This window comes from Limulus polyphemus, unplaced genomic scaffold, assembly GCF_000517525.1.
Source record: "Limulus polyphemus unplaced genomic scaffold, Limulus_polyphemus-2.1.2 Scaffold2512, whole genome shotgun sequence".
NCBI lineage: Eukaryota > Metazoa > Arthropoda > Merostomata > Xiphosura > Limulidae > Limulus > Limulus polyphemus.
Window position 1 is genome coordinate 87,265 of NW_013668122.1, and position 25,816 is coordinate 113,080.

At 34.8% G+C, this 25,816-nt stretch overlaps 1 protein-coding gene across 1 annotated transcript in view; it reads right to left on the bottom strand.

Moving 5' to 3' along the window:
* LOC106467163 (protein APCDD1-like) overlaps nt 1–25,816 on the bottom strand; it is a 79,082-nt gene that overhangs the window by 4,134 nt on the left and 49,132 nt on the right. The window contains exon 3 of the mRNA XM_013927484.2: nt 19,629–20,208. Coding sequence (XP_013782938.2) covers nt 19,629–20,208 — 580 coding nt within the window. The remainder of the gene's footprint in view (nt 1–19,628; nt 20,209–25,816) is intronic.

The window sequence follows — 25,816 nt, forward strand, 5'->3', positions numbered from 1 at the left end:
GGATTGATCGTACATTATAACGCCCCCACGGCTGAAAGGGCGAGCATGTTTGATTGCAAGTCGAGCTCCCTAACCACCTGGCCATGCCGGGCGTGGAAGTTTGGTCTGAAACTATCTTGTTGTAAATTTACTTTATTATATTTCTATATACCCAGTGGTGTAGGAAGGAATTGCAAAGTGCTTGGTTAGACATGTAGATTTTACAATGAGAGATTGAAAGTATAAGGAGCTTCTAAAATCAGCTCCTGTGCTGCCAAAGCCAGCTCAATATAGGAGGGGAGGGGTCTGAGGGCATGCCCCTTAGGAAATTGATATAATAATATAACTTGCAGTTGCCATATAAGTCAAATATGTAAAAGTGGTTCCGACGCCTCTGTATATATCAACTAGGTCGTCACTAAGAGCGATGACCGCTGCAAGATGTCGCCCGACTAGCATACATTGGCCAATAGGAATACGTATCTAGTGTATATTATGGGATATTTATATACGGTTTCGCATTCTCGACCTTGCATTAGAATCATGCAAATAAACTGTTTTTGAAGACCTTATTATATCACTTAGTATGCCATTATATAGTTAATTAGGAGTTATTTTAAAATTTTTAGGCTAGTTGATTTTAAATATTAGATAAAACACATATTAGAGAATATACATTGTAGTGTTTTGGACATTCTGGATGTTTTGAATTTGATAATATTAATGTAATGTAAAAGATGGAAAAGACATTTTAATATAAAATTATATACACACATACACACACACATATATATATATACACTAAAAACGGGATTTTTGGAGATTACTAAAATATTATTATTATCATAAGAATCAATGAGAAGTAATCACAATGCACATAAAATGGCAATACTAAAAACTAAGAAGGGACTGTGACAAAATTAAAAACTGTGATGGAACTGTGACTTCATTAAAAGTTATCATACAACTATAAAAACATTAAGAAATATTAAAGAAGTAAGATAATATTAACACCTATCACTTAACAAAGAAAATACTATGAAAAATCACGAAATCATGGTCTAAACAAATGAACTTTCTTGAGTCCCCGCTTTCGCTCATCTCTCCCACGTTTATAGTGACGTGACCATACTGTGTAATTTGAAGCTTTATAAGTCGCCTAAGTCTGCGGCTCACGGATAATTAATACAGAGACGGGTCGGTAAACGTCTCATTACTCACAGCCCCTGTGGTTAAGCATGATCTCCAGGGTCCTGCAACACGGATGTTGTTAAGGCTAAGGTGTGATCAAGAGAGGTCTGGTGACAAGCGAGGTGTTACAGAAATAAATCTACTAAATCACCCTGAAGGTTTTTATGTTAACAGCTTAAAGGCTGCATGTAATAAGACATTCGAAAAAAGTTAAAATTGACTTTAAACTTCGAGGGTCTGTTAATCATCATTTTAATGAAATTACATTCAAATGAGTGAAGTTAAAACTAAATCTTATTTAACTGGTCTTCTAGTTTTCTGATTTCCAATTTACATAAAACATCTGTAGAGATATACGGGTTAAAAGTAATTCACGAAATATGTTTTAATTATATTTGCCCTACTGATTACTTATTTTTCAAATTGGTTTAAATAGTTTTAAGTTTCAAAATTTCTAATAATATTTTTTGTAATCTGATCTGATGATGCCTTCGCTTAAAGTGATGATATGAATTATTTTTATATGCTAAACCATGAATGAAAAGATCCTTCGAGAAAATGAGTAACTACTTTTTGTCAAGATGTTGATACACGAATGGAGAGATCTGATGCTAATAAACATCATCCGTGGCCAGCGGTGAGTTGACGGCTTTGCAAGCTAAAATCCGGAATTCGATTCCTTGTGGTGGACAGATAGTATATGACCTATTGTATAGCTTTGCATTTAAACAACCTAACATGGTTCGAAAATATGAAGACATGTTTAATGTTCAGTAGTTACTCATATCAACAGATGTATCCCCACCCCAAACGTAAACATACAATTTCACCTGAAATTTAATAAATTATATAACTACTATTTAAGAGTCTGTCTGTCCTTTCGATAGCTCGCCAACCGATAGCTCAGTGATAAGTCTCACACTTTACATCTCTAAAACATGGGTTGCGATACCCACGGTGAGCAGAGAACAGAAAACCCGTTATGTCGCTTTGCGCTTAGTAACAAACATATTTTCAATAACTTTAAATAATTTTTCAAGGTTCGAAATTTTCCTTAGTGTATTCTTTTAATCCTGAATTTAGTTGCCTTAACCTAAATTAGGGATGAGACAAATAATAATGTTGGTCGAATAGCCGACCGGATTAGAATATTATTGGATCGGATTGTAGATGAGGCCATACATGTTGAAAATGTGACGAAAGCATGAGCTACTTTTCATTATAGTATAGTATTAAACTAGTTACTCCGGCATTGTTTTTTGTATTTCTATTTCATATTCATGGCATAGATAACAAGGATATCCGTCGCCATCCCTAAACTATGAACTACTGATCAGAGGGAAAGCAGCTAATCAGGAGCAACCTATCACACCATCCACGCAAGGGATTGATAGTCACTCTTACAGATGTACCCGTAGCTTAAAGTGCGGGAAATATTTTGTAGTATCGCACGGATTCGAACCCGGCTCTCCAGTTCTGAAATCCAGAGATCTACCACGGGGCCAACCCACGCCAAATTGTTTTTTGAAATTTTCATAAGAATGTGCATAGGATATACAGTCACACATTGTAGATCCTTTAAGGGTGGCGTGAGACAATGAATTACATCCCCGATCCGTTGCTGAGACTATTGTATGGAATGTTCTTGCTGTCGTTGCCGCCGCCTAGACCATTTGTGACATACAGTGACAACACAACTTAGGGATGGGATGTTTATTTACACAACGATTATATGTATTAAGATTAACAGTGCTTCCACTTTTTAATATTTGATCAAATGCTACTATGTTTGGGATCTAGTAGAAAGTACCAGTGGGATGGATGGTGCAATGCCTATTATGTGTGACGCATGCACAAGTAATATTATGCCTGTAGGGGTGTGGTATTGCTGGAGTGCACTGGAATACCGTTTCGACACCTGAAATTGGAGCTGAGGCCTGACATTTCAAAACCTAAAAATATGTATAGAAAAGAAAAAAAAGATATACATTTTACACCTGAAACTAAGTGCCTCATAACCAAAATCTCAGAGTGTCAGAGAAGACTCTGGCTCTTCGTAATTCCCCGTGTCCACTTGTAGCGTTCTCTCAGACTACCCAGCACACACACTGTAACTCTTGCCCAGTACACACACAGTAACACTTGCCCAATACACGCACTGTAACTCTTGCCCAGTACACACAGTGTAACTCACTATCAGGAGCTTGTGTCGGGTACCGTCCGACTCAAAGTAGGTGTCAGAGCGTTAAAATGTTGAAGTGTTTTTGCCATACGTCACGTGGTTATTGAGACACTTAACAAAATACATTTTAGTATTATACTGCACGTTTAAAATGTACTTGTTTCTAAAAGGTTTGTTATTACATACTATATAATGAAGGTCGCTCTGTTTAGTTGTGTTAGTAAGATAGGAGGTGTGCAAATCAGTATAAAAGTCAAATTTATCAATACTGTAGTGCAGCTAGAAATATAGTAAATTAAAAAGATATGCATATTTAAAACTTGCTGTAATCTTAATGAGTTTTATATGGTACTAAGTTGTTTTTCCTTGCTGTTTAATTCAAAGGAAATTGAATTGCGTGTTTCCTCTCGGTAATATATGCATACTCCGTTTATTAATTATTAATGTAAGCGGTCTCAAATAATTAGTGCTGCTTAAATTTTCTTTATTTGAAATGCATTCACAGAAATGGAAAATAGGTTTCTTCAAATATGAGATTTTTACCCTAACGGTAATGTCACACCTCTGAACAAATTTGGCAAACGTCTGGCGCTATAAAATTGAACACCACACCACTGTATGCCCGCGTATTATTGTAAGATAATACGTTGATGGAAATACTTTCTGAGTATCTCATCGCAAGATTTATATCCAATCGGATTTCATCGGATAGTACAATAACTTATTGGATCATATATTTCTCCCATCCTTGAGCTAAAGCATTTATTTTTTATGCTAAACCATGAATGAAATGATTCTTCGGGAGAATAAGTAACTATATATATATACTTTTTGATAAAACGTTAGTCCTTGAGTAGATAGCTCTGACGTCACTAAATAGGATTGAAAAATATGAAAATGAACTTAATGTGCCACTAGCTACTCATGGCAGCAAATGTATGCTGCGCCGAACATAACCTCACAATACTCCCACCTATCTCAATTAGATATAATGATGCTTAACAATATCCATATGAATATATCTTATTTTTCTCTTTAAAATATGTAAATTTAGGTATGCCGACAAAGCTATCAAATCAGAAAGGTCATTCGAAACATGAGATTTATTTAAAGAATATCTTGTTAAAGGGGTGAATTATGAACCCTACAGAACCAGACAACTGTACGATATGCAGAAGTAACCTTATTTCATTTAACGTACACATATATAAGAACTTGGAAAGCCGTCATATTTCATTCTTAATCCTGAAATAACTCACAAAACTCAAGCTGGTGTTCTCGTTAAGAGAAAAAAAGTCTGTGATCAAGAAAACAGAAGTTGTACTGTATGTGTGTGTTCATCGTGTTTCATTATGACTGTGAGAAGCTTCAAACCTTCTCTCGCTTTTTTAAGCGTAGGAAGCGGAATATGTGAAAGGTGAACTGAAACCTTCTTATTTACAGGACTCGTAAGGCTCTCTAACACCAACGCCCTCCCACGAGTTCTAACCTGTTCTTTGAACACATAGAAATGGCACAAAGTTAGACCGCCACCTTGTATTATTCAAACCTCCTGGTGTGAGACCAATGTATTTTGTGATTCGTGTGATCCAGCAAGCGGTTCATCTTTGGCAAACCAAAAATTTGTCGAATATGGAAAGATTAAAAGTCAACCTTTAAAAATTATCTTACTAGATCACCACCTAAAATACAACAGCAAGAAAATAAATAAAACTGAACATTATACCACTATATAACGTAGCGTAAATTTTAAAAACCGGTATTACTACTTCATTTACAAATAAACTTGAACGACAATAAACAGCAGGAAATTCTTCGTAAACGCAAAATAAAGTACATATTGAAATTTGAACCTTAGAATTTCCAAATATAACTGATTTTTGAATAAAATTTCAACCCCAAAGTTCGTATGAAGACGGGATATATTATCTAATTTCATAGTGATGGCAGCCTATACTAGAAGTAACGAGAAGGAAGGGAATTAATTATACTTTATTTGTTTGTTACTTTTCGGTGACCAGACTTGGAATACCTAATCTCTAATTATCATTCTAGGATATGTTACTTTAGAAACCTAAAACTTCGAGGCCACACGAGTTCAATGAAAGGTGTTATATTTAGCTAAAAGTATTCTTCGACAACAGTAACAACGTATGGATAACAACTATCAAAATAGTCTGTGATATATGATCAGTTTCGTATAAAAACATGGCGCCATCTGATACCAATATCCATTCCAACAATCATCTTTGCTCTTTGCATTTAGCAAATGTTTACAAAAAGAAAACATATTATGTGACTAACTAAGCATTTGACCATAAGAAAATATACACTCATATCACCACTTTTGGTCGCTAATACAAGAAATGGTGAAATACCAAGTAGAATATATGATAAATTCTAGCTTAAAGTCTCTTACCTTATTACTAGTATGATAGTTTGAGTTGTTAAGAAAGTATCATGCTACTAATTTTGAGTAGTTTAATCTTTTGGCTTAGTTGGTAAAACATCTAGCTTAAAGATAATTGAACTAAATTCTAACTGTTGTTTGAAAAAAAACAACAACAAGAGAAAGTCAATCAATGATGTTCCTGTACAATGTTCATTGACTTTTGATAAAACATTAAAATTATAGAATTCAAATCTTTTGGCTTAGTTGGTAAAACATCTAGCTTAAAGATAATTGAACTAAATTCTAACTGTTGTTTGAAAAAAACCAACAACAAGAGAAAGTCAATCAATGATGTTCCTGTACAATGTTCATTGACTTATGTGTTATAACATTAAAATTATAGAATTCAAATCACTATAATTTGTTTCCGTTTCTAGTCATGATTAATTGTTATTATTATTTACTGTTAAGCACAAAGACACATAACCAGAGTATCGAAAAGCCGATTTCTAGCATTATAAGCCCCCATTTTTACCGCTGAGCCTCGAAGTAGGGGTGGTGGTGGTGAGCGATTATCATTATTAAGGAAATACTGTTATATATAGCTCTAATTGGGATTTCAAAAGAAGAGGCGAATTTATTACCCAGTAAATTTCAGAAGCGACACACTGACATCGTGAGACTCCCCCTATACACACACTCAAACCGCAATTTACTAAAAGAATAATCCTGAACCTCTTACCTTATTACTAGTATGATAGTTTGAGTTGTTAGAAAAGTACCGTGCTACTAATTTTGAGTAGGTTAATCTTTTGGCTCAGTTGGTAAAACATTTACTTTCAGTATGAGTGGTCTCGTGTTTATATTCTCCTACACGCGGGACACACAAAAAAAGATATTATTACAAGAAAAACTAACGTCCAAATTGACTGTTAATGTTTTCCGTTACTCGATTTTCTTAGGTCTCTCGCGTTCAGGATTTGAATCCGGAACCGCTTAAACTCTACCAACTAAGCTAAAGAGTTAACTCACTAACAATAGTACTATTTATAACAATTAAAACTATAACACCAGCCCGTTGTAATCGTTTTTGTACATGAACGCAATTAATAACGTATGTTATAGCTATCTATGTACACAAAGCAGTGATTTCTTAGAATTTAGCCTAAAACCTTAAAGTGCTAGAAGTTGGACCCAAGATAACTTGACAAATACTATTCCTTTAATTAAATATATATATATATTTTGGTCGCAAGAATTCTGTGGTGATTTGGATGTGCCGTATATTTTTAAACACGTATGATGAATTTAAAAACAGGTTTTGTAAAATAAGTTATCCAAAGCTCATTTGCATTGTTATCACTAATGTAATCTTTCAAATGCTAAGATCATTTCTCTTGTTTAACATGTTTTACTTACAGTTAATGGTTGAAAAAAAAAACAGATCCGCAGAAGAGGAACAATACCAGATGTAAACTGAACATATGACAACTATCTGAACTGTACGTATGACAACTATCTGAACTGATACAACTTTTGTTCAAATCGTTAATTTGATTCTTCCTTTTAAAAACAATGAAATAAAAATATTATCTTTAATTGAAATTTTCCACTTGTAGCTATAATTATTTCTGCTAGGATTTCTTATATAAACAAGGGGAAAATATTAGATTGATGAGAAAATAATCTGAGTGCGTTTTGAACCGCTTCATTTCTTAGCTTCTTGAATTGTTGTGTTAAAACATCGGAAAAAGGTATAATTACTTCTTAACATGAGTCACTGGCGATCTTATATCAACACGCCTTTTCCGGATGCATTAACTCTATTATTACTGAAACAGAATACCTCAGACACACACACACTAAGCGTAGGTCTACTAATGATATCGTCCAGATCCCCATAACTCGAGATTTTTTTGCGTGGTTCTCCGAACTCATGCGCAAAAACACAAGGTTGAAATGGTTTAATGAAACGGAATGCAGGCCATGTTTTATAAATTTCTTAGTAATGCATATTCCTTACCACGAATGTGTAAGATAATGTAGGTCTTCTATACGTAGTCTGCCTTTAATGTGTATGTTTATATATTATATTATGTATTATATGTGGCTTCAAAACACGCGTGGTCGAGAATATTAAGAGTATTTATAGGCAACTACTTGATAACCAGACTGGCATATCGAATCCTTTTTCGTTAGATTATGGATATTTTGATAACCTAAAAATTATGCATGTTAATCCTTAAACTGCAGCTTTGTCTATGTTTAAAACAGAAAAATAAAAAGTCGACAATAATACCTCTATTATAATAAATACACATGTGACCTTTTCTCTTATATGATGGTCTTGCGCGATACATTTATAGGCGTGTCATGCGAATAAACCCCCCTCCCTCCGCGACACACATTAGCTCAGCGGTAAGGGTGAAGGCATATAACGTTAAAATCCCACAGATACCCTATTGTGTGGCTTTGTGCTTAATAATAAATATACAAAAGCAAGGAAATTACGGGTGTGGAATATATATATATCATGTCGTAGCTTTTGACACAAAGGCTAGTGGTCAGATATGAACCCATAGTAAACACTTGATTATAAAGCATTTTGGAGAAATGTGTTTAAAAATATCCGCATATTTGTGGACACGTGACGATGTGTGTGTGTGTGCAGTGACGTTTATATACGCGAAGTGCGCAATCATTGTGTACTCTTGAATGGAACAATGTTTTGGATTTACGTTATTACTAGCACCTAGAAAACATTCTGGTGGTTAAATATGACAGTGTTAATAACGTAATAATTACCAATAATAAATTTATAAATTATTAATTATTTGCCTGTGCATCTCGTAACGAATAAGTTGGTACATCCTCTAGCATATTAAAGTAGTATTTAGTTTTTATATTATTCAGCGTCGGGAGTACTATGGACTCGAACTTTCACCAATGAAGATCAGATTAAGAAAATAATGTACGCGAGAGTAAGTTGCTTAATGTGACGAAAAGAAATAAAATTGGAGCAAAAATACGTTATGTTAAATTGTCAAGTTGAGGCCCATACCACATGTGAAGAGTGAGATGATATGTTGGCATTATAGTAACCAACAGACGATTAGATACGATCTCAAAAATGACTGAAATACCCAACATCACCAAGTTTAACTCATATAAAACTATTAAGATCCCATATTTTCTGTCTATCAAAAACGATCATATCGTGGTTACACGAAACATTAAGTGATAGCTTAAAACTTGTTTATTTTAGGATATATAATACTTATGGTTGCAACTTTTCACCAGGTTAACCTGGCATCATCAGGTACGACAACTATCATAAATATTATACTATGTATATCCGAAAATAAACAAGTTTTTAGTTTTACATAACAGGGTACTTCCTTTGACTATTTTGTTCATTGATAAGTTTTAAGCAAAAACTTTCAAGTTCTGCGGGAACTTCTTAATAAACATTTTTTTTAAATTTTCAACGAAAGAAGATAAGACTACTTTGAGCTTATAGGATACAAAGTCTTAAACTACAAATCTTGAAAGACGTAATGAGTTTATAAAGTCATTTTATCCTAATGATAGTAGTCGTCTGCTGCCGACTCCTGTGATCAACGCCATGCAACCCCGGTATGATGCTCCCGGCGAGAACGGGAGAGGACTTCCAAATACAAATTATAGGGTTGACCGCTTTCTCACACATCGGTTGCGCGCATATTCCCAACGAAAATGGGCAGACTTTCCTTTGGTCATGACTTGGTCGTGATTCAGTCAAAACATAATACAAAATACCAATGTGAGGGGAAGATCCTTTTGTGACTGTATCTTAAAACTAGCGAAAATTATTAAAATTTGTCAGATTTTTAAGAGACACGGTTCAAACACTCTTGGACTTCGAGATGTTACTATATAATTATGTTCTAATCATAGCCATAATAACAGTACCTAATACGGAAAAAAATGTTTCCTGTTTCTCCTATCCATAAGTCGTGCCTTACAATGATACTTGTACTTCAGTGACTCGATAACTTCAGGTGGTTTAACACTTTTACTGACTGTCTACATCGCAATATTCTTAACATTTTCCCTGATAGCTTCTATAACTAGAAATTTTGTCTACAATATCCTAAGTATTTCATTTGATTTTCATTTCATGCTCGAATTGTGTGTCTTAATATCCGATGACAGTATTCGTTAAAACAATTTCAATGTATGAATATGTTATCCATAATGTAACATGACCAAATCAAAATGAAATTAAACGTATATGATAACAGCTATATTCTAACTTTAAAAAATTATTGATATTGTTAAAACAAACAAACAAAAAAAAAACACACTTAGAAACAACACACAGGCAATTGTTTGCTACTGGTGGGGTCAATATTTTGCATAATATTAAGTATTGTATGATTTTGCTTGTTACAACATTCCATGTAAAGAAATGACTGAAAAAAATGTGTAAAATCACTCACTTTATTTGTAAAATGTATAAGAGACCACAGTAGTAATTAGTAGGAGTTATTGCGATATTGATAGTATTTTTATTGAATTTTAGTTGTTAGCCGCAAAGCTACCAATGGATTTTCTATGCTCTGCCGTCATGGTTATAGAAACCTGATTTTTAGCAATACAATACCTCAGACTAGCCACTAAGCCATCGGAAGGGGGGAGGGGTGCATTTTATATTTGTGTGACTCCTATGCCGCTAGGAACACTGAACTCAACAAAGACGTGGAGCAACTTGGAGCATAAATGGTCTAGAAATATGTATTTCAACAGAATCAACAAGTTTAGCAGAAGCTGAACTTAAAGTTTATTTTTCCAATAGTGAAAAGATGTCACAAGGATACCATATTTATTTTTTTTTATAATTCCAAATTTGAAAAATAGGCAATTTCGCGCAAAGCTACACGAGGGCTATCTGCGCTAGCCGTCCCTAATTTAGCAGTGTAAGACTAGAGGGAAGGCAGCTAGTAATCACCACCCACCGCCAACTCTTGGGCTACTATTTTACCAATGAATACCAATGATTGACCGTCACATTATAACGCCTCCACGGCTGTAAGGACGAGCATGTTTGGTGGGACAGGGATTCGAACCCGCGACCCTCAGATTGCTCCCTAACCACCTGGCCATGCTGGGGCAAAAAAAAAAAAAGCAAAGATAAAGTTTCACTATCCTCTAACTGAAGCCGAGAAAGTTAATCATGTATGTGATGTACTTCATAATAAGACAATAGATTTATACTATTTAAAAATATAACAATAGACTTATGCTCTTAAGTACAGCAATATTTTTATACTCTTAAATATAACAACAAATTTATACTCTTAAATATAACAACAAATTTATACTCTTAAATATAACAACAAATTTATGCTCTTAAATATAACAACAAATTTATACTCTTAAATATAACAACAAATTTATACTCTTAAATATAACAACAAATTTATACTCTTAAATATAACAACAAATTTATACTCTTAAATACAACAACTCTTGAATATATAACCATAGATTTGTACTCTTAAATGCAGTAACAGATTTCTATGAATGCGTTTATTTACAAAAAAAAACCAAGAAACAAGAACATCTGAGAACGTGAAAAATAACACGTTAGAAGAAGACCTTCACTGCACATGGACTTATCAGTTGTGGAGTGGTTGACCGGTTCTGCTAGAAACTCATACATATACATAAGCACGTATTTTCACTTGTTTGTTTGTTTGTAATTAAGCTCCAAGCTACACAATGGGCTATCTGTGCTCTGCCCACCACGGGTATCGAAACCCGGATTCTAGCGTTGTAAGTCCGCAGACATACCGCTGTGCCATTGGGGGCAATTTCATGTGCTTCCCCCATTTGACACAAATTAGTAAACACCCTCATTGATAACTTCAAAATTCTAACACTAGGGTCTTCAAACTACGAGCTTTTGGTCAAAGAAAGTCTACGCATCTCAAACAAACATCCAAGTTTAAATAATAACCTCAGTTCCTTTCAGATTTCCTTGTTTTGATATATTCATTTTTATTAAATTGTATTCTTACACTAGCACCACTATCTGTATGGTACGAACTTTACTATCATTGAAATAGGTTATAAACTTCAAAAGTTCGGAGGGTATGATTGCCTGCCAGATGACAATACTGCTGAAGTACGACTTCATTGCAAATCATTGTTTAAGGTATGGTACTGCAAACTATTGCTTTAACTAGACAGTGAAAGCTTGTCTGTTTATTTGTTTGTTCAGATTCTAATCGTTGAGCAATTGTAAAATCCATTATAGCAATAGTGACGACAAAATGATGATGATTCCGCTTCAAGATGGACACTTCTACTGGCTAATTAGGAACATTAAGAGCAGCAAATGACGAACACAGATATAGACTGGGTACTACTTACCATGCTGTAAGGTGAAATGTAGCCTTCACAGATTGATGAAACAGCATGAATACATAGAACCCGTGGGACTTGTAGGAGCAGTTATGAGTGCACGATAATTTTGCTGTACTGCTGATACAAACTATGTAGTTGTGGTGCACTACTGTGGTCTCAAGGGCCCTAAAGTAGGAGATACTTTGGAGATTGCATGATTTGACGACTGGAGAAGCCATCCTGTTTTATACATCAATGTGTAAATGGTTTTTCTAACCATATCCTTGTCGAGACGTTGAGAGGTGGTGTAAACATTGTACTGAGTGTGCTTCCCAAAGGAAATGACGACCATAACAGAGAAATATGTAGGTTTGCGTATAATAGTCCTGTATATAACTGGTGCTCTTTCTGAGGCTGATAACAGTAATGAATATGTACTGACTGTGATTGATTACTTTAAAAACTGGCCCAAAGGCGTCTGCTGGTTGACACTTCATCACAAATAACTTAGCTGAACCGTGGATTCTGAACACCTGGAGGGATCTACATGGATAGGAGATAACTTCAATTGCTGTTTGTTTGCACCATTGTTTACGGTGTTAGGTGTGGTGAAAATGCGCACTTCATTATACAATTTCTATGTGATGGTTTGGCTGAACGGATTATCCTTACGGGTAAGTATACACTTTGGAAATTTGTGAATCCTGGCCAAACTTATTAGGATGAACACCTGCCATACAAAATGGCAAATAGAGCAACTAAATAACAGTCTCCTGATGCTCAGGCATGAAGTACGATACCTTATGTATGATCCACTTTCCAGCGCAGAAATGCTGTAGTGACTGCAGGAGCATGTGGAGTGATTAAGATCTGCATTAGTTGGCGCACAATAATTCATTATCAGATAGGCTTAGCTATTGGTTACAGTTTTACCCCTGAATATAACACAGACGTAAACTTTATTTTATATATTTATTATAGTTTTTGTTAATCATTTAATTTCTTTAAGATTTGCTGACTGCGATGCTTCTCAGCACATGAGGGTCGGGTGTGGCTAAGTGAGTAATCGAACTCAGATTGCGAATACAAGAGTTCATTGTTCGCGACCTCTTGCGCATAAACGCGCTTCGCACATTTGGGCTGAGGATGTGTTATAAGAATCACCATCAAATCTCAAGAGTATCCCAAGAGTTAGCGATAGATGCTGTTGATTAGCTGCCTTCACCCTATTATTTCAGTTCAAACTTATGCACTGTTATGCACAATTAGGCTCTTGTATATGCACACTAGAGTACTACTCAATACTTTTCACACTAATTTTAAACTAAAACGACCACAGTTTAAACATCATAATCAAAGTTTCTGTAATTTTAGTTTACTGAGTTTCAAGGACGGCCATGGCCAGGTGGTTAAGGCGCTCGACTCGCAATCTGTGGGTCGCGGGTTCGAATTCCTGTCACACCAAACATGTTCGCCCTTTCAGCCGTGGGGGCGTTATAATGTGACGGTTAATCCCACTATTCGTCGGTAAAAGAGTAGCCCAAGAGTTGACAGTGGGTGGTGATGACTCGCTGCCTTCTCTCTAGTCTTACACTGCTAAATTAGGGACGGCTAGCGCAGATAGCCCTCGTGTAGCTTTGCGGAAATCCATAACAAACAAATAAACAAACTGAGTTTCAATGCCATTGTTACATACAAGAATAAAGAGGACAATTTTATTAAGCTGGCAACAATCTAGCATAATTCGATTAACATATTTTATAGGAACACAAGAAAAAACAATAAATAAAAAAACATGAATGCACAGTGTATCTTTGATTTCACGGCAATAAATTGTCCGAATTACACTCAGAAACTCACCGATCAAATGAGGAGTTTTCTCTGAGATTGCATCACACATGCACATATATATATACTTGGTTATTGACACTTTCTAAACAATAAAGTGTTTGTTAGCTTTACAATCCTATACTTCGACCTTTGAGGGGCAAATGTGATGATAAAAAACGGTGCACAGTAATAAATTATCAATTGTGCAAATCCACCTAATTATATAAACTATCATTAATAGTTCTTATAAAAACTTCTGCTCATGACTACGTTCGGTAGAATCTTTTAGTTGTTGATTTATTTAGTTTGGCTGTGAACCAGACCCATCAGATTCTTCAACTGATTATTTTACAATCAGAAACAGGTTTTTCAGGATCGCAAAAATATGAAAATTGTTAAAGATTGTTAACCGTTCTGTCAATGAGGATCAGTTGACGTCACAGTATTTTCTCTGGATCTGACTGTCGTTTCTTTTTTCTCTTCTGAAGAAAATTGATTGATGATGCTTTGGAGAACCACACGAGACATCACTCGAGCCCAGCTTACTTTATTGTTATACTCAACACAGTAATACTGTATAAGCGACTGAGACACGTAAGATTATCTGATCATTAACAGCCATCTGCTAGAACTTAGCTTCACTCTACTAAATCCTATATTTTGTACTGTTTTTTTTTATGATTGAATGCAACTGTACATATGATACTCTATGTATTTCACACTACAAACCAATTATAAAGAAACGTGTTCTGTGGAGGCGAAGTACTCATATCCTAGGTTCCTGTTTTTGTCATCAGCAAAAGATGTAAGCAAATTGATACGGCATAAATACTGTGTCATGTTACCAATTATTATACAAAAGGGTGTGATATTTTTCCTGTCAAAAACTTTATCATCATTATCCAACGAAAATTATGTTGTTGTTTTTCATGTAATCATTATTTGGTTATTATTTTTATTTTAACCTTTAATTTTAAGTATCATACGTGTAAGTACATACATATATACATAATCAGTTCTATAAAAGTACGTTCATTAAAATGACAATATTTCAGTCATGCTAACAAACTTGTAACTCGTAGAAATATTAGAAACCTATAAACACTTTTACCTGCAGTACATGTTGCATGTTTTATAGAATTTTGTGTTATGTTTATATCGTTCGACTTTATTTACATCGTCTTTATAAACTTTACATATGCGATTTCACACAATTTTAGTTAAAAGAATTCGATGCCATAATGGATGGAAGTATACTGATATTTAACAACATTTCCAGAGGAAAACAACAACAACAAAACAACATGGTAAATTCCTGTTGTGCGGTTACCTGCTACAACACTGATGACGAATTGCAAGAAGCTTCGTTTTAAAGAACACCTGCAGCTTCAGTTGAACCAGATAGACGCAATAAATGGATCGCAGCTATATTTCGATAGTAAGGTTTATTCATCATCATGAAACGTTTCCTTTGTAAATATAATACTTATTACATTGTACTTCTAGTTCTCCATGTTATAATCAAGCCAATGATTAGAAATAATAAAATATTTTTCTTTCTGAAGCATCTCCTTGAGAATTTCAAACTGGTAGAATGTGTTTGAAGTTAATAAATTATAATATTAGATATATTATAAGCTTACTTCTTGAAACATAATAATATAGTACAATTTATCAGGAATATAAAACTCGTTTTTCTTCTTTAAGGAGATTGTTACTATGTATAAATTTTAAATTCATCAATATAAATAATAAATATACATAACACACTTCTTCAGAAGTGATAAAATTGTGAAATAAAGGATAAAAATAATTTCACACGAAGATGGTAAAGTTATATAGTTGGTATGAAATGTGTATCAAAATTATAGAAACGTTTATGTAACAAGTTCACGTGGAAGAGTGTAATATAAAAGTTTGTTGGTAATTAAGCACAAAGCTACACAATGGGCTATCTGTGCTCTGCCCACCACGAGTATCGAAACCCGGTATCCAGAGTTGTAAGTCCGAAGAGTGTAATATAAAAGTTTGTTGGTAATTAAGCACAAAGCTACACAATGTGCTATCTGTGCTCTGCCCACCACGAGTATCGAAACCCGGTATCCAGAGTTCTAAGTCCGAAGAGTGTAATATAAAAGTAAACAGTTTCGTGAAACAATCGTGCTGCTTATCATAAAAGTACAGTATAAAAGTTTTCTTTTTTTGCAATTGTGAATATAATTTTCATCATTTGCTTTCCTTTGAAGCGGTTATTGCACCGAAATATTTTTTTCCCCAATAACTTAAAGACACATGCATTCATGATGGAAATGTTTCATGCAACATATGTCAAAGTTGCACGTGATAAGGGTTTTGGCTGGCTCCTGATTATGGCAGTAGCAAACAGCGGTAGCATATAATCGCAAGCTATGAACAAGTACATTGACTAGTAAATATATTACAGTATACTGCTTAGAAACTAGCTCTGGTAGAACATGCACTAGTTATATTATTAACAGCATTATTTATTGACTAGCACAGAGTCTGGGGTAAAATTCTACTAGGCCTTGCGAGATTTGACTTGGTTGTACTTACACTAATTTAACCTCTCCAGTACTACAGCGGCAAGTTTGTGGACCTATATGCTAAAAACCGGGTTTCGATGCCTGTGGTGAACACAGCACACATAACTCATTGCGTAGCTTTATGCTTAACAACAAACAAACAAAATACTCATATTTTCATAACGAAATATTTTTCACCTCAGGTGTCAAATTCATATATAGTAATTTCCTTGACGAAACCAACATTTATTGACATCTATTATGTTATATGTCTATCGAGTGTAAGCTGATGTCAGCTTTATTTGAATGACGATCATATATGTCTGTATACCGTGAACCAGGTACGTTAATTCCAAGCATTTCTATTCTTGAACGTTGGCTTAATTGAGCAAATATGGGTAATTTACAACCATCAACCAAAGCTTTTCTCTGTAGCGTGTCTTATATTCTTTATTCAAATGATTCACTTCAGTTGAAAATGGTGAATTGATTGCATTTTTCGCTGATAAATGTATTTGTTGAAAGAGGCCATTATCGGCGTAATCGTGATATTCCTTCCATCCAACTTGGCGTAATAAATAGACGTCTGGCATAAGGTACATATACATATGTCCCCATGACAACTAAAGCAGATATATTTGAGCACTGTTCGGGTTTTACATGACTTAGGTAGGATGAAACATGGAATTATACTTTAAAATATATCAGAAACAAGGTATATTGAAATAATTTATCTTTAAAATCATAGCGACCTATATTTTTTCAGAGATTATCTTAGCAGGTTTTGTTTGTTTCTTTGGTTTCGCGCAAAGCTTTATAAGAACTGTTTGCACTAGCTGTCCCTATTTTGATGGGATAGACTAGAGTGAAGGAGGCTAGTCAACACCACTCACCGCCAACTCTTGTCAGTCCGAATAGTGGGATTTGATCGTCACCGTTATAACGAGCCTACGACCCTGAAGTGTGAAGCACGGCTTTTTTTTTTGCTTTTTATTGTAGTAGGATGCGATCAACAGTACTGAAAGCTAACCACTGGGCATCTTTGATGGAATCTGAAAAAAATCTCACACTTTGAGTAGGATCTACTAGTATGTTCTTAATCTCTTTTATCTGAGCTATGAACCCACAAGCACATCAAAGTAAAATTATGATTTGACATTCCTGCAAAATTCCATAGACTACGACAAAATCACTGTCTTTCTGTACATGAGCTTTCACGATTGAAAAACAGTTGCTCCTTGGATTCCGTTTCCTAGGTGTACTTGTTTGTTTGTTTGTAATTAAGCACAAAGCTACACAATGGGCTATCTGTGCTCTGCCCACCACGGGTATCGAAACCCGGATTCTAGCGTTGCAAGTCCGCAGACATGCCGCTGTGCCCTGGGTGTGCTAGACTTGACATTTGGTGAAACTATCTATTTACCTACCGCTATACCCGGAACAAACTAATAATTATAAGACAGAAACTCAAGAGATCTGGGATACTGTCACCGATTTCGAAAAGAAATAAAACTCTGATAAGAGATTTTAACATACATTTTAGTTCAAATTTTGAATTGTATACATTCAAAATAATTTTGATTTCTTTTTCACCAATTAATAACTCTCTCATTCACATTATACGTTAGAACAGAAATAGCAGGTTTGAGTTAAATAGTTATCACAAGCCCATATACTCTGGTTTGTATCTGAGAATTTGATATCACAGTAATCCTGGTGAGAATTCTTGTTAATCGAACTTATTATTTGTTTGGTTTAGCACAAAGCTACACAATAGACTATCTGCCCTCTGTCCACTACAGGGAAATTAGTCCCGAATTTTAGCGTTCTAAGTCTCTAGATTTATCGCTCACCCACTGGGGGATTCGAAGCTACTGAATGATAATTACATTAAAGTTACCCCAGCAAGAAACGGATCGCATCAGACATTGCCTTTCAACGAATAGTTAACTTATCAAGAACATTCTAAATAACGTTATTTGTCAATTTCCTTCCCCCGTTATACTCAAGTGTAGGCTGTTCTGAAATGGTTTATTTTTTTAACTTTACTCAAAATTTCAAGCTTCTTAATTCATTTGACAAACATGATGAACTAAACAAGTATTTAAATAATGTATCAGAATATATTTTTTTTTCAGGTTTAAGCGGAGTATCCCAGTTTTATATCGTATGCGCTATCAATACTTGTTTGTCTCACCTGTTGAGAGAGGACTGCCTTTGCAATACTTTCAATTTGCCAGACGCACCTTACTTAGGACAACTAACCAACTTATTAATCGATGAAACGAGAAACTTGAGGTTAAGCAGCTATATGTGCGATAGCTTTTCTGGTTAAATCATGCGTGCACAATAAACAAAGTAGATTATTCGAATTCTTCCCGCTCTCAGTTTTCATTCTTCAGCAAAATTTTCTAGTGATAACTTTGCTGCCCCTAAAACAAATCCTTGTTATGGGTTAGATGTAAAGCAAGTCGCGATTTAACAGTGCTTTATAACTTATTTTTTTATGTTCATAATATTCCGCAAAACATATAAAAAGAAGAAACACAAATAAATTAACATTCTCTGTTTATAAACATTTTATGTCTAAAACAGGCTTATGGTCGAAGCGTTGCACAATAACAAAATATATTTCAAGAGTGTTTAAAGTACTTAAACTCATTATCTTTATTATTATTTAAAACGACTGTCACCATCATCACCTTTAATACGAATAAACTATGCTAGAAAACACATCTAATTTAAAGCTTTAATTTAGCGACGTTTCGGGCAGACATTTTTCCTCAAGTATTATTTTAAAATGTGAATAAAAGCTAAAGTACTACTTTAATAAAAGTAAGACACATTTCAACATCCCTTGGACTATTGTTTTACATATTCCCTGAAGTTTAACTGCAATGCTTTAGTCTGGCTCTACATCTGACACCTATTTCAACTGGAATACGAAAAACACCTTTACCAGAAAAGTACGTTGGTTGCACTTTATACTTGAGGAAACAAAATTAGTTAATATTTTACCACTATAGAACTTTTTTAAATACGGCTACGTATACTCAACACGTTGAATATATGTACCAAATTTAACAGTCGTGCTAATTTGCTATAGAAATGCTACTCTCACCTTGTTTTTCAGAAGAGGTTGTTGGTAGCTAGTAGGGCGATACTGCTCCCTCTTATGATATTGGGTGTGAATGTCCCCTAGAAAGAGTTCAATACGCGTGTTTCTTGGTCGGTGTCGATGATGAAAGGGTCGCCTATGTTCCACACGCATAAGCTGCAGCTCATTGAAAGTAATGTGTAAAGACGATAAGCAGTTTACATCTTCAACCACTTCTGTGACATCATTTCCTTTCCTGTGGTGAACACCCTCGCCATAGCTATACACTTGGTATTTCTTGTATGATCTCAAAGGCTTCCTCACAAAACCTGGACAGGATCTGTTGATTCTGTGTTGAAGGTTATGTGCCATGTCATTACTGTACGGCACTAGATATATGTGGTTAACAATATATTCTGCCTCCATTCCTCCTGGAACAATCCATGATGGTTGCGTAAATGTAAAGCATCCCCTTACGGAGATGAAAAAAGCTGGTAATGTGCAGGAATCGTCAAGATAGTAAAATTGCTCCAACAAAAATGTACCATTAACAAAGAAGTAGTATTTTCGTAGTAAATATTCCGGACCCGGTCTAGTTTCGCACCTGATTCAAGAAAAATGAAATTACTATATTTTTTCAATTGAAATTTGTTTCCATGTATATCTTGTACATTCAGAATTATAATATGAACTTAACTTTATTATACAATTACGTGTAAATATTGAAATGACAACTCAGAAACGGAATTAGTTCTTCAGCCTTACCCACAGATTAAATACTTATTTAAAACAATGATGTATTAAAATACCTCATTTATTATTATTGTTTGTGATAAATTTTCTAAAATACTTATTCAAATATAAAGTTTCGCAGTTATTATAGCTGATGTTGATTTAGATAAAAACCTGTAAATAAGATGGTTTAATAATGTTGGTAAACAGTTTTTGTAGAAATCCAATTATTGTACTCGTTTGAAAATATCATGAGCAAGTATTTACATATAAATTTTTCTTATTGAAAATGAACTTTCTATATGGATATTAATGATTTGATAAAAAAAAAAAGCCTGTAACAACCAAAAGCACAAAAACAACCTTACATTTGTTTATTCCAAATTAATGAAAACAGTGATTTTCTTTTTAGACTAATATGTCGATAGTTTCTATCAAATTGACTTGTGATACCTGATTGGAAAATTATATATCTGGCGAACTGAATAAGTGCTTTGAAAAGGCATTTTTGGACACAAGAGTCTTTGTTACTGTTTTAACGCAAAGCAAAACAATGGGATGTGTGCGCTCTGTCTACTGGGTGAAATCGAACTCCAAAATCTAGCGTTGTAAGTCCTTAAATTTACCGTTGATTCACCGGGGAACAGGAAATAAGGTAGTTTGCAGAATAAATAAAAATCACTGGAAAATGTTGGCAAGAACAACATATCCTTTCAAGAAAGAAAAGTTTTCATACGCCATTTGAGATGAATTAGTCCTTAATCCACAGTAAATCTGCAAGTCTGATTGTTCTATTAAAACAGAGGTTTCAGCAACTACAAAGACACAACTCATTGCTCACTTTTCTGTACTGCTTGCTAACTTGTCAAAAATACTCTCACGGTACTTATTGAAACAATTTTTTTGATTCCCAAGTCAGCTTATCAGATGGCAAGGCAACTGATGAGGGTGCAAAAAGAAACTGTACGACAAATTGCAGGCATTTTCGCCTCTCAATGGCGTAGCAGAAAGTCTTAGGGCTTTTAACGCGAAAGTTAAGAGTTTCAGGTAGCCCATCATGTAGCCTTGTGCTTAACAACAAACAAAAGCAAGTCTTCTAACGGAGAGTGACTAAAATGACCCTGAATACTCGAATGTGCAAAAGAAGAGTTTAGTATCGTCGTTTCCCACCATTTTTTCGCACTAAGGATTATGCTGACCTTGCCTATCACCGTTGCGATTGGAGAAAGAAAATATCCAAACGCAAATTAGTTAAAACTTGTCTAAGATAAGATCAGCCATGACAAAAAAAAAATCTGGTTGGTCTGGTAGTAATTTTGATCGATCATGAAATTACACAAAAGTTGGATCTAAGCGACAGTTTGTGACTTCACTTCAATGAAAGCAAAAAAAAAGAAAACTTTCAAAATTGTAAAATTTTGAACTAACACGGGAGGAATGTTTTAACTGTTACTGTAACATTCTCCTGGGTTTTAATATAGTTGATTTGATTTGTAGTCTTACGATTTTGTAACGCGAATATTAATCCAGTCGTAACATTCCGCTGGTCTCCGATTGCTTCACTAATGCTGAACTAGTCGTTATCAAATTTCTCGTTGTGCAGTTTGATTCACACCATTCGATTGGAACTGTAGGCGTAACTGAGCTTATGAACACATTGCTTTCCTCCGGATGTATATTTTCAAAATGGTAGAACACATCGCTAAACCGATAAAATTGATAGAAAAAATCCTGTCAAAGAGGTGTGTACAATGTAAAAATTTATCCAAGCATATTACATTCTTCACTTAACCTATTGTGAAAAAGAAATCCAAACATGGGCGATAGATCCTACTCCATGTCCCCCCCCCCCCACCACCAACAAAATCCATCTACAATTCATAGTGACACCTAGCGTTTTTGGTTTTTAAGTTCTAATGCATTTAGGCTTTAATGAAGCAATCGGAGAACGGAGGAACGTAACAACTAAATAATTCGGGTTAGCTATCTTACTGCATCATTGAAAGTAAAATTAAAGGGGAAGAGTAAATTGAAAGCTTAACTAAAAATACCTAGCGCTGGGCTTTTGAGTGGTTTTTCTATTAAGAAAAAATTCTGATAGTTATTTTAGTATACATAAATTTCACAGTTTAGTTTTAACTTACTGGTTAGTTAATGTAATCAGCACAGGTTTAGTCTCAACTTATTTAAGCGTGTCTTATTAATTTAGATGTGTTATACTCCCATCAAATATACAACATATCCAGAAATGTATTGTAGCAATAAGTTTTACAAACTTTAAAACTCCTCTATTTTATTCTAATAGTGGTCAACAATGTATATTGTGTCATCAAGCTGGAATAGTGGTCAACAATGTAGATTATGTCATCAAGCTGGAATAGTCGTCAACAATGTAGATTATGTCATCAAGCTGGAATAGTGGTCAACAATGTATATTGTGTCATCAACAGTGGTCAACAATGTAGATTATGTCATCAAGCTGGAATAGTGGTCAGCAATGTAGATTATGTCATCAAGTTGGAATAGTGGTCAACAGTGTAAGTTATGTTGCCAAGTTGGAATAGTGGTCAACAGTAGATCATGTTATCAAGTTAGAACAGTAACTTTTTTCTGTTTTTCTGTCATTTACGAATGTACAAAAATGTCTGTGTTTGCGCTTTAGAAAAGTACATTGTCTTACACCAGTAACTGTAACCACGATCAGGTACTAAATCTCGATCTGGAATTTAGAATTTAGAACAGGTAATCAAAATGAACGCAACTAATGAGCAAATGTTGTTAAACGAATAACAAAATTGAATATCAGGCTTACAACTGAAAATGCGGAACGTATTTAGAGTTATGTCTCAGTTCTAGCTTAGGATCTTTCGATTCTCAGCCCAGTACGCTAATCGCTAAGTCACGCCAAGCTAGTCAATTTGACATAACTAAAATAGTCACGAATGCTCAATATCAAGCTACCTTAAAAATCTACATATGAAAGATCCATAAGTTTCATTAGTGAACATACAGTGGCTTGTAAAAATATTCACCCCCCCCCCTGCAAAGTTTCCATATTTTGTTGCCGTCTGAGCTTGCAATCACGAAACTTTCAAATAGGACACAATCTACTCCAAGCTGAGAAAGCTAAAACACGCTGATATTATGTAAATAAGTTAGATTTTCAAAGAAAATTAGAATATTCTCAATTGCATAAGTATTCAACCCTTTTGCTACGGCAACCCTAAATCAGTTCAAGTTCAAAATATTATTTTGAAAGGTCACAAAATGTGTAATGGTATCTATCCGTGTGTAATCAAAGTGGTTTAACTTGACTTCAGAGTAAATGCATTTGCTCAAGCCCAACTCACATAGTGATATGTCAAACCAACCTTCAAGACCAAGGAGCTTTACAAACAAGTCAGGGATAAAGTGGTAGAGAATCACAGATCAGAAGAAGGTTACAAGAAAATTTCAAAGTCGCTGATTATTCCTTTGAGTACGGTGAAGTCCATCATTAAGAAGTGTAATGTGCTTCATACTACCCAGATCAGGCTGCCTTTCCAAACTAAACAGCCAGACAAGCAGGAAACTGGTTATGGATGCCACTGTGAAGCCAACAGTGACTTTGAAAGATTTGCAAAGTTCTATGTCTGAGATGGGAGACAATATTCATACATCGACAATATTCCGGTCCCTACACAAGATGGCCTGTATGGGCAAGTGGCAAGAAAGAAGTCATTGCTGAAAAAGAATCATCTTAAATCTCGTAAAGAATTTGAAATAAAGCATGTAAATGATATTGCAGACATGTGGCGGAAGGTTTTGTGGTCAGACTAGACAAAGATTGAGCTTTTTGGTCTGAATTCAAAGCGTTACGTCTAGCGCAAGCTCAACACAGCACATCAACCAGTCAACACTATCCCAACTGTCAAGCATGATGGTGGCAGCATCATATGAGGATGCTTCTCATCAGCAGGGACTGAAAGGCTTGTCACGTTTGAGGGGAAGATGGATGGTGCAAAGTACAGGAGAATACTAGAAAAAACCTGCTAGAGTCAGCCAAGAATCTAAAACTGGGTTGAAAATTCACATTTTTGCAGGACCCAAATACAAGGCCAAAGACACAATGGAGTGGATTCAAAAGAAGAAAGTGAATGTCTTAGAGTGGCCCAGTCAAAGTCCTGATTTGAATCCAATAAAAAATTTACGGTGAGATTTGAAGATTGCAGTCCATCAACAATCCTCAACGAACTTGTCAGAATTGGAGCAATTTTGCCAGAAAGAATGGGCAAAATTGACACCATCCCATTGTGAAAAGCTGGTAGAGACCTATCCAAAAATACTCACATCAGTAATTGCTGCCAAAGGTGCTTCCACCAAGTACTGACTTAGGGGCTGAATACTATGCAATCAGCAAATTTCAATTTATATATTTGCTTTGTAGGTTTTGCTGACATCCAACCTCCTTCACACAAAACACTGTTAAGTTTAATCATTACAGTATTGAATAGAAACAAATTCATTAACAATTTTTTTACATTATTTATATTTCATCAAAATGTGACATTACTGGTAGGGGTGAATACTTTTGCACGGCACTGTAGTCACAAGATAACAGCTTCCAGCATAATGAATTTCTTTGTTAATTAATGCCAATGTGTATAGTAGGCCAGTAATAATTTCTAGTAACACAAAAGTTAACACGAATTTACGCTAATTTCCTCAGAACCAAGATGACTACAAAATATAATATTTTGTATCTGTGCATGTTAAATTTACTTGTAATTAATATCCTAACATTTTTATAATATATTTTAGGAATTATACACATATACTACGATCATTTATTTTCAGATATATCTGCTTTTTGTTTATCGAACATAAATATCAGGTTCTAATTACTTTGAATCTCGTTACCCATAACGTTCCCACAAACAAACAAACAAATCCTTTAAAGATGAGAAACGCAGAGGAAAGACATGGTTTTCTTTATGTTCATGTTAATTCCTTATAAAACTGTATACAACCTTTTTGGTGTAATTTCTTAAGGGTCCGTACATGGCCTAGTGGTTAGCGTTTCAGACTGAAGTCTCGGATTGGAGACATGGTGCTATCAAACACGCTCCGCACTTTTAACAGTAGGTGCGTTATAAGAGTGGTAGTCAATCCTACTATTAGCTTATGAGCAGCTGCGAGTAATCCCGACTGGTTGTTATCTTTCTGGTCGGCACCTCCAAATTAGGAACAGTTAAGCCTAACGCATAAGGGTCTCTTATGTTTATGTCTCTTATCCCGGCTGTTTAGTTCATTGAGTACATAAGATGTCGTTCTGGTTAACAAACGATCAATAATTTCTTAACTATTCGTATAATTTACTGAATTTTTCAAACACGTAATCTCGATTCTATATACTTTCTGAGTAACCTAGTGGCTCACTTTCCTTCAAGTTGTTATTATTCTTGGAAAACAAAATAATAATGGACCTGTTGATAGTCTTT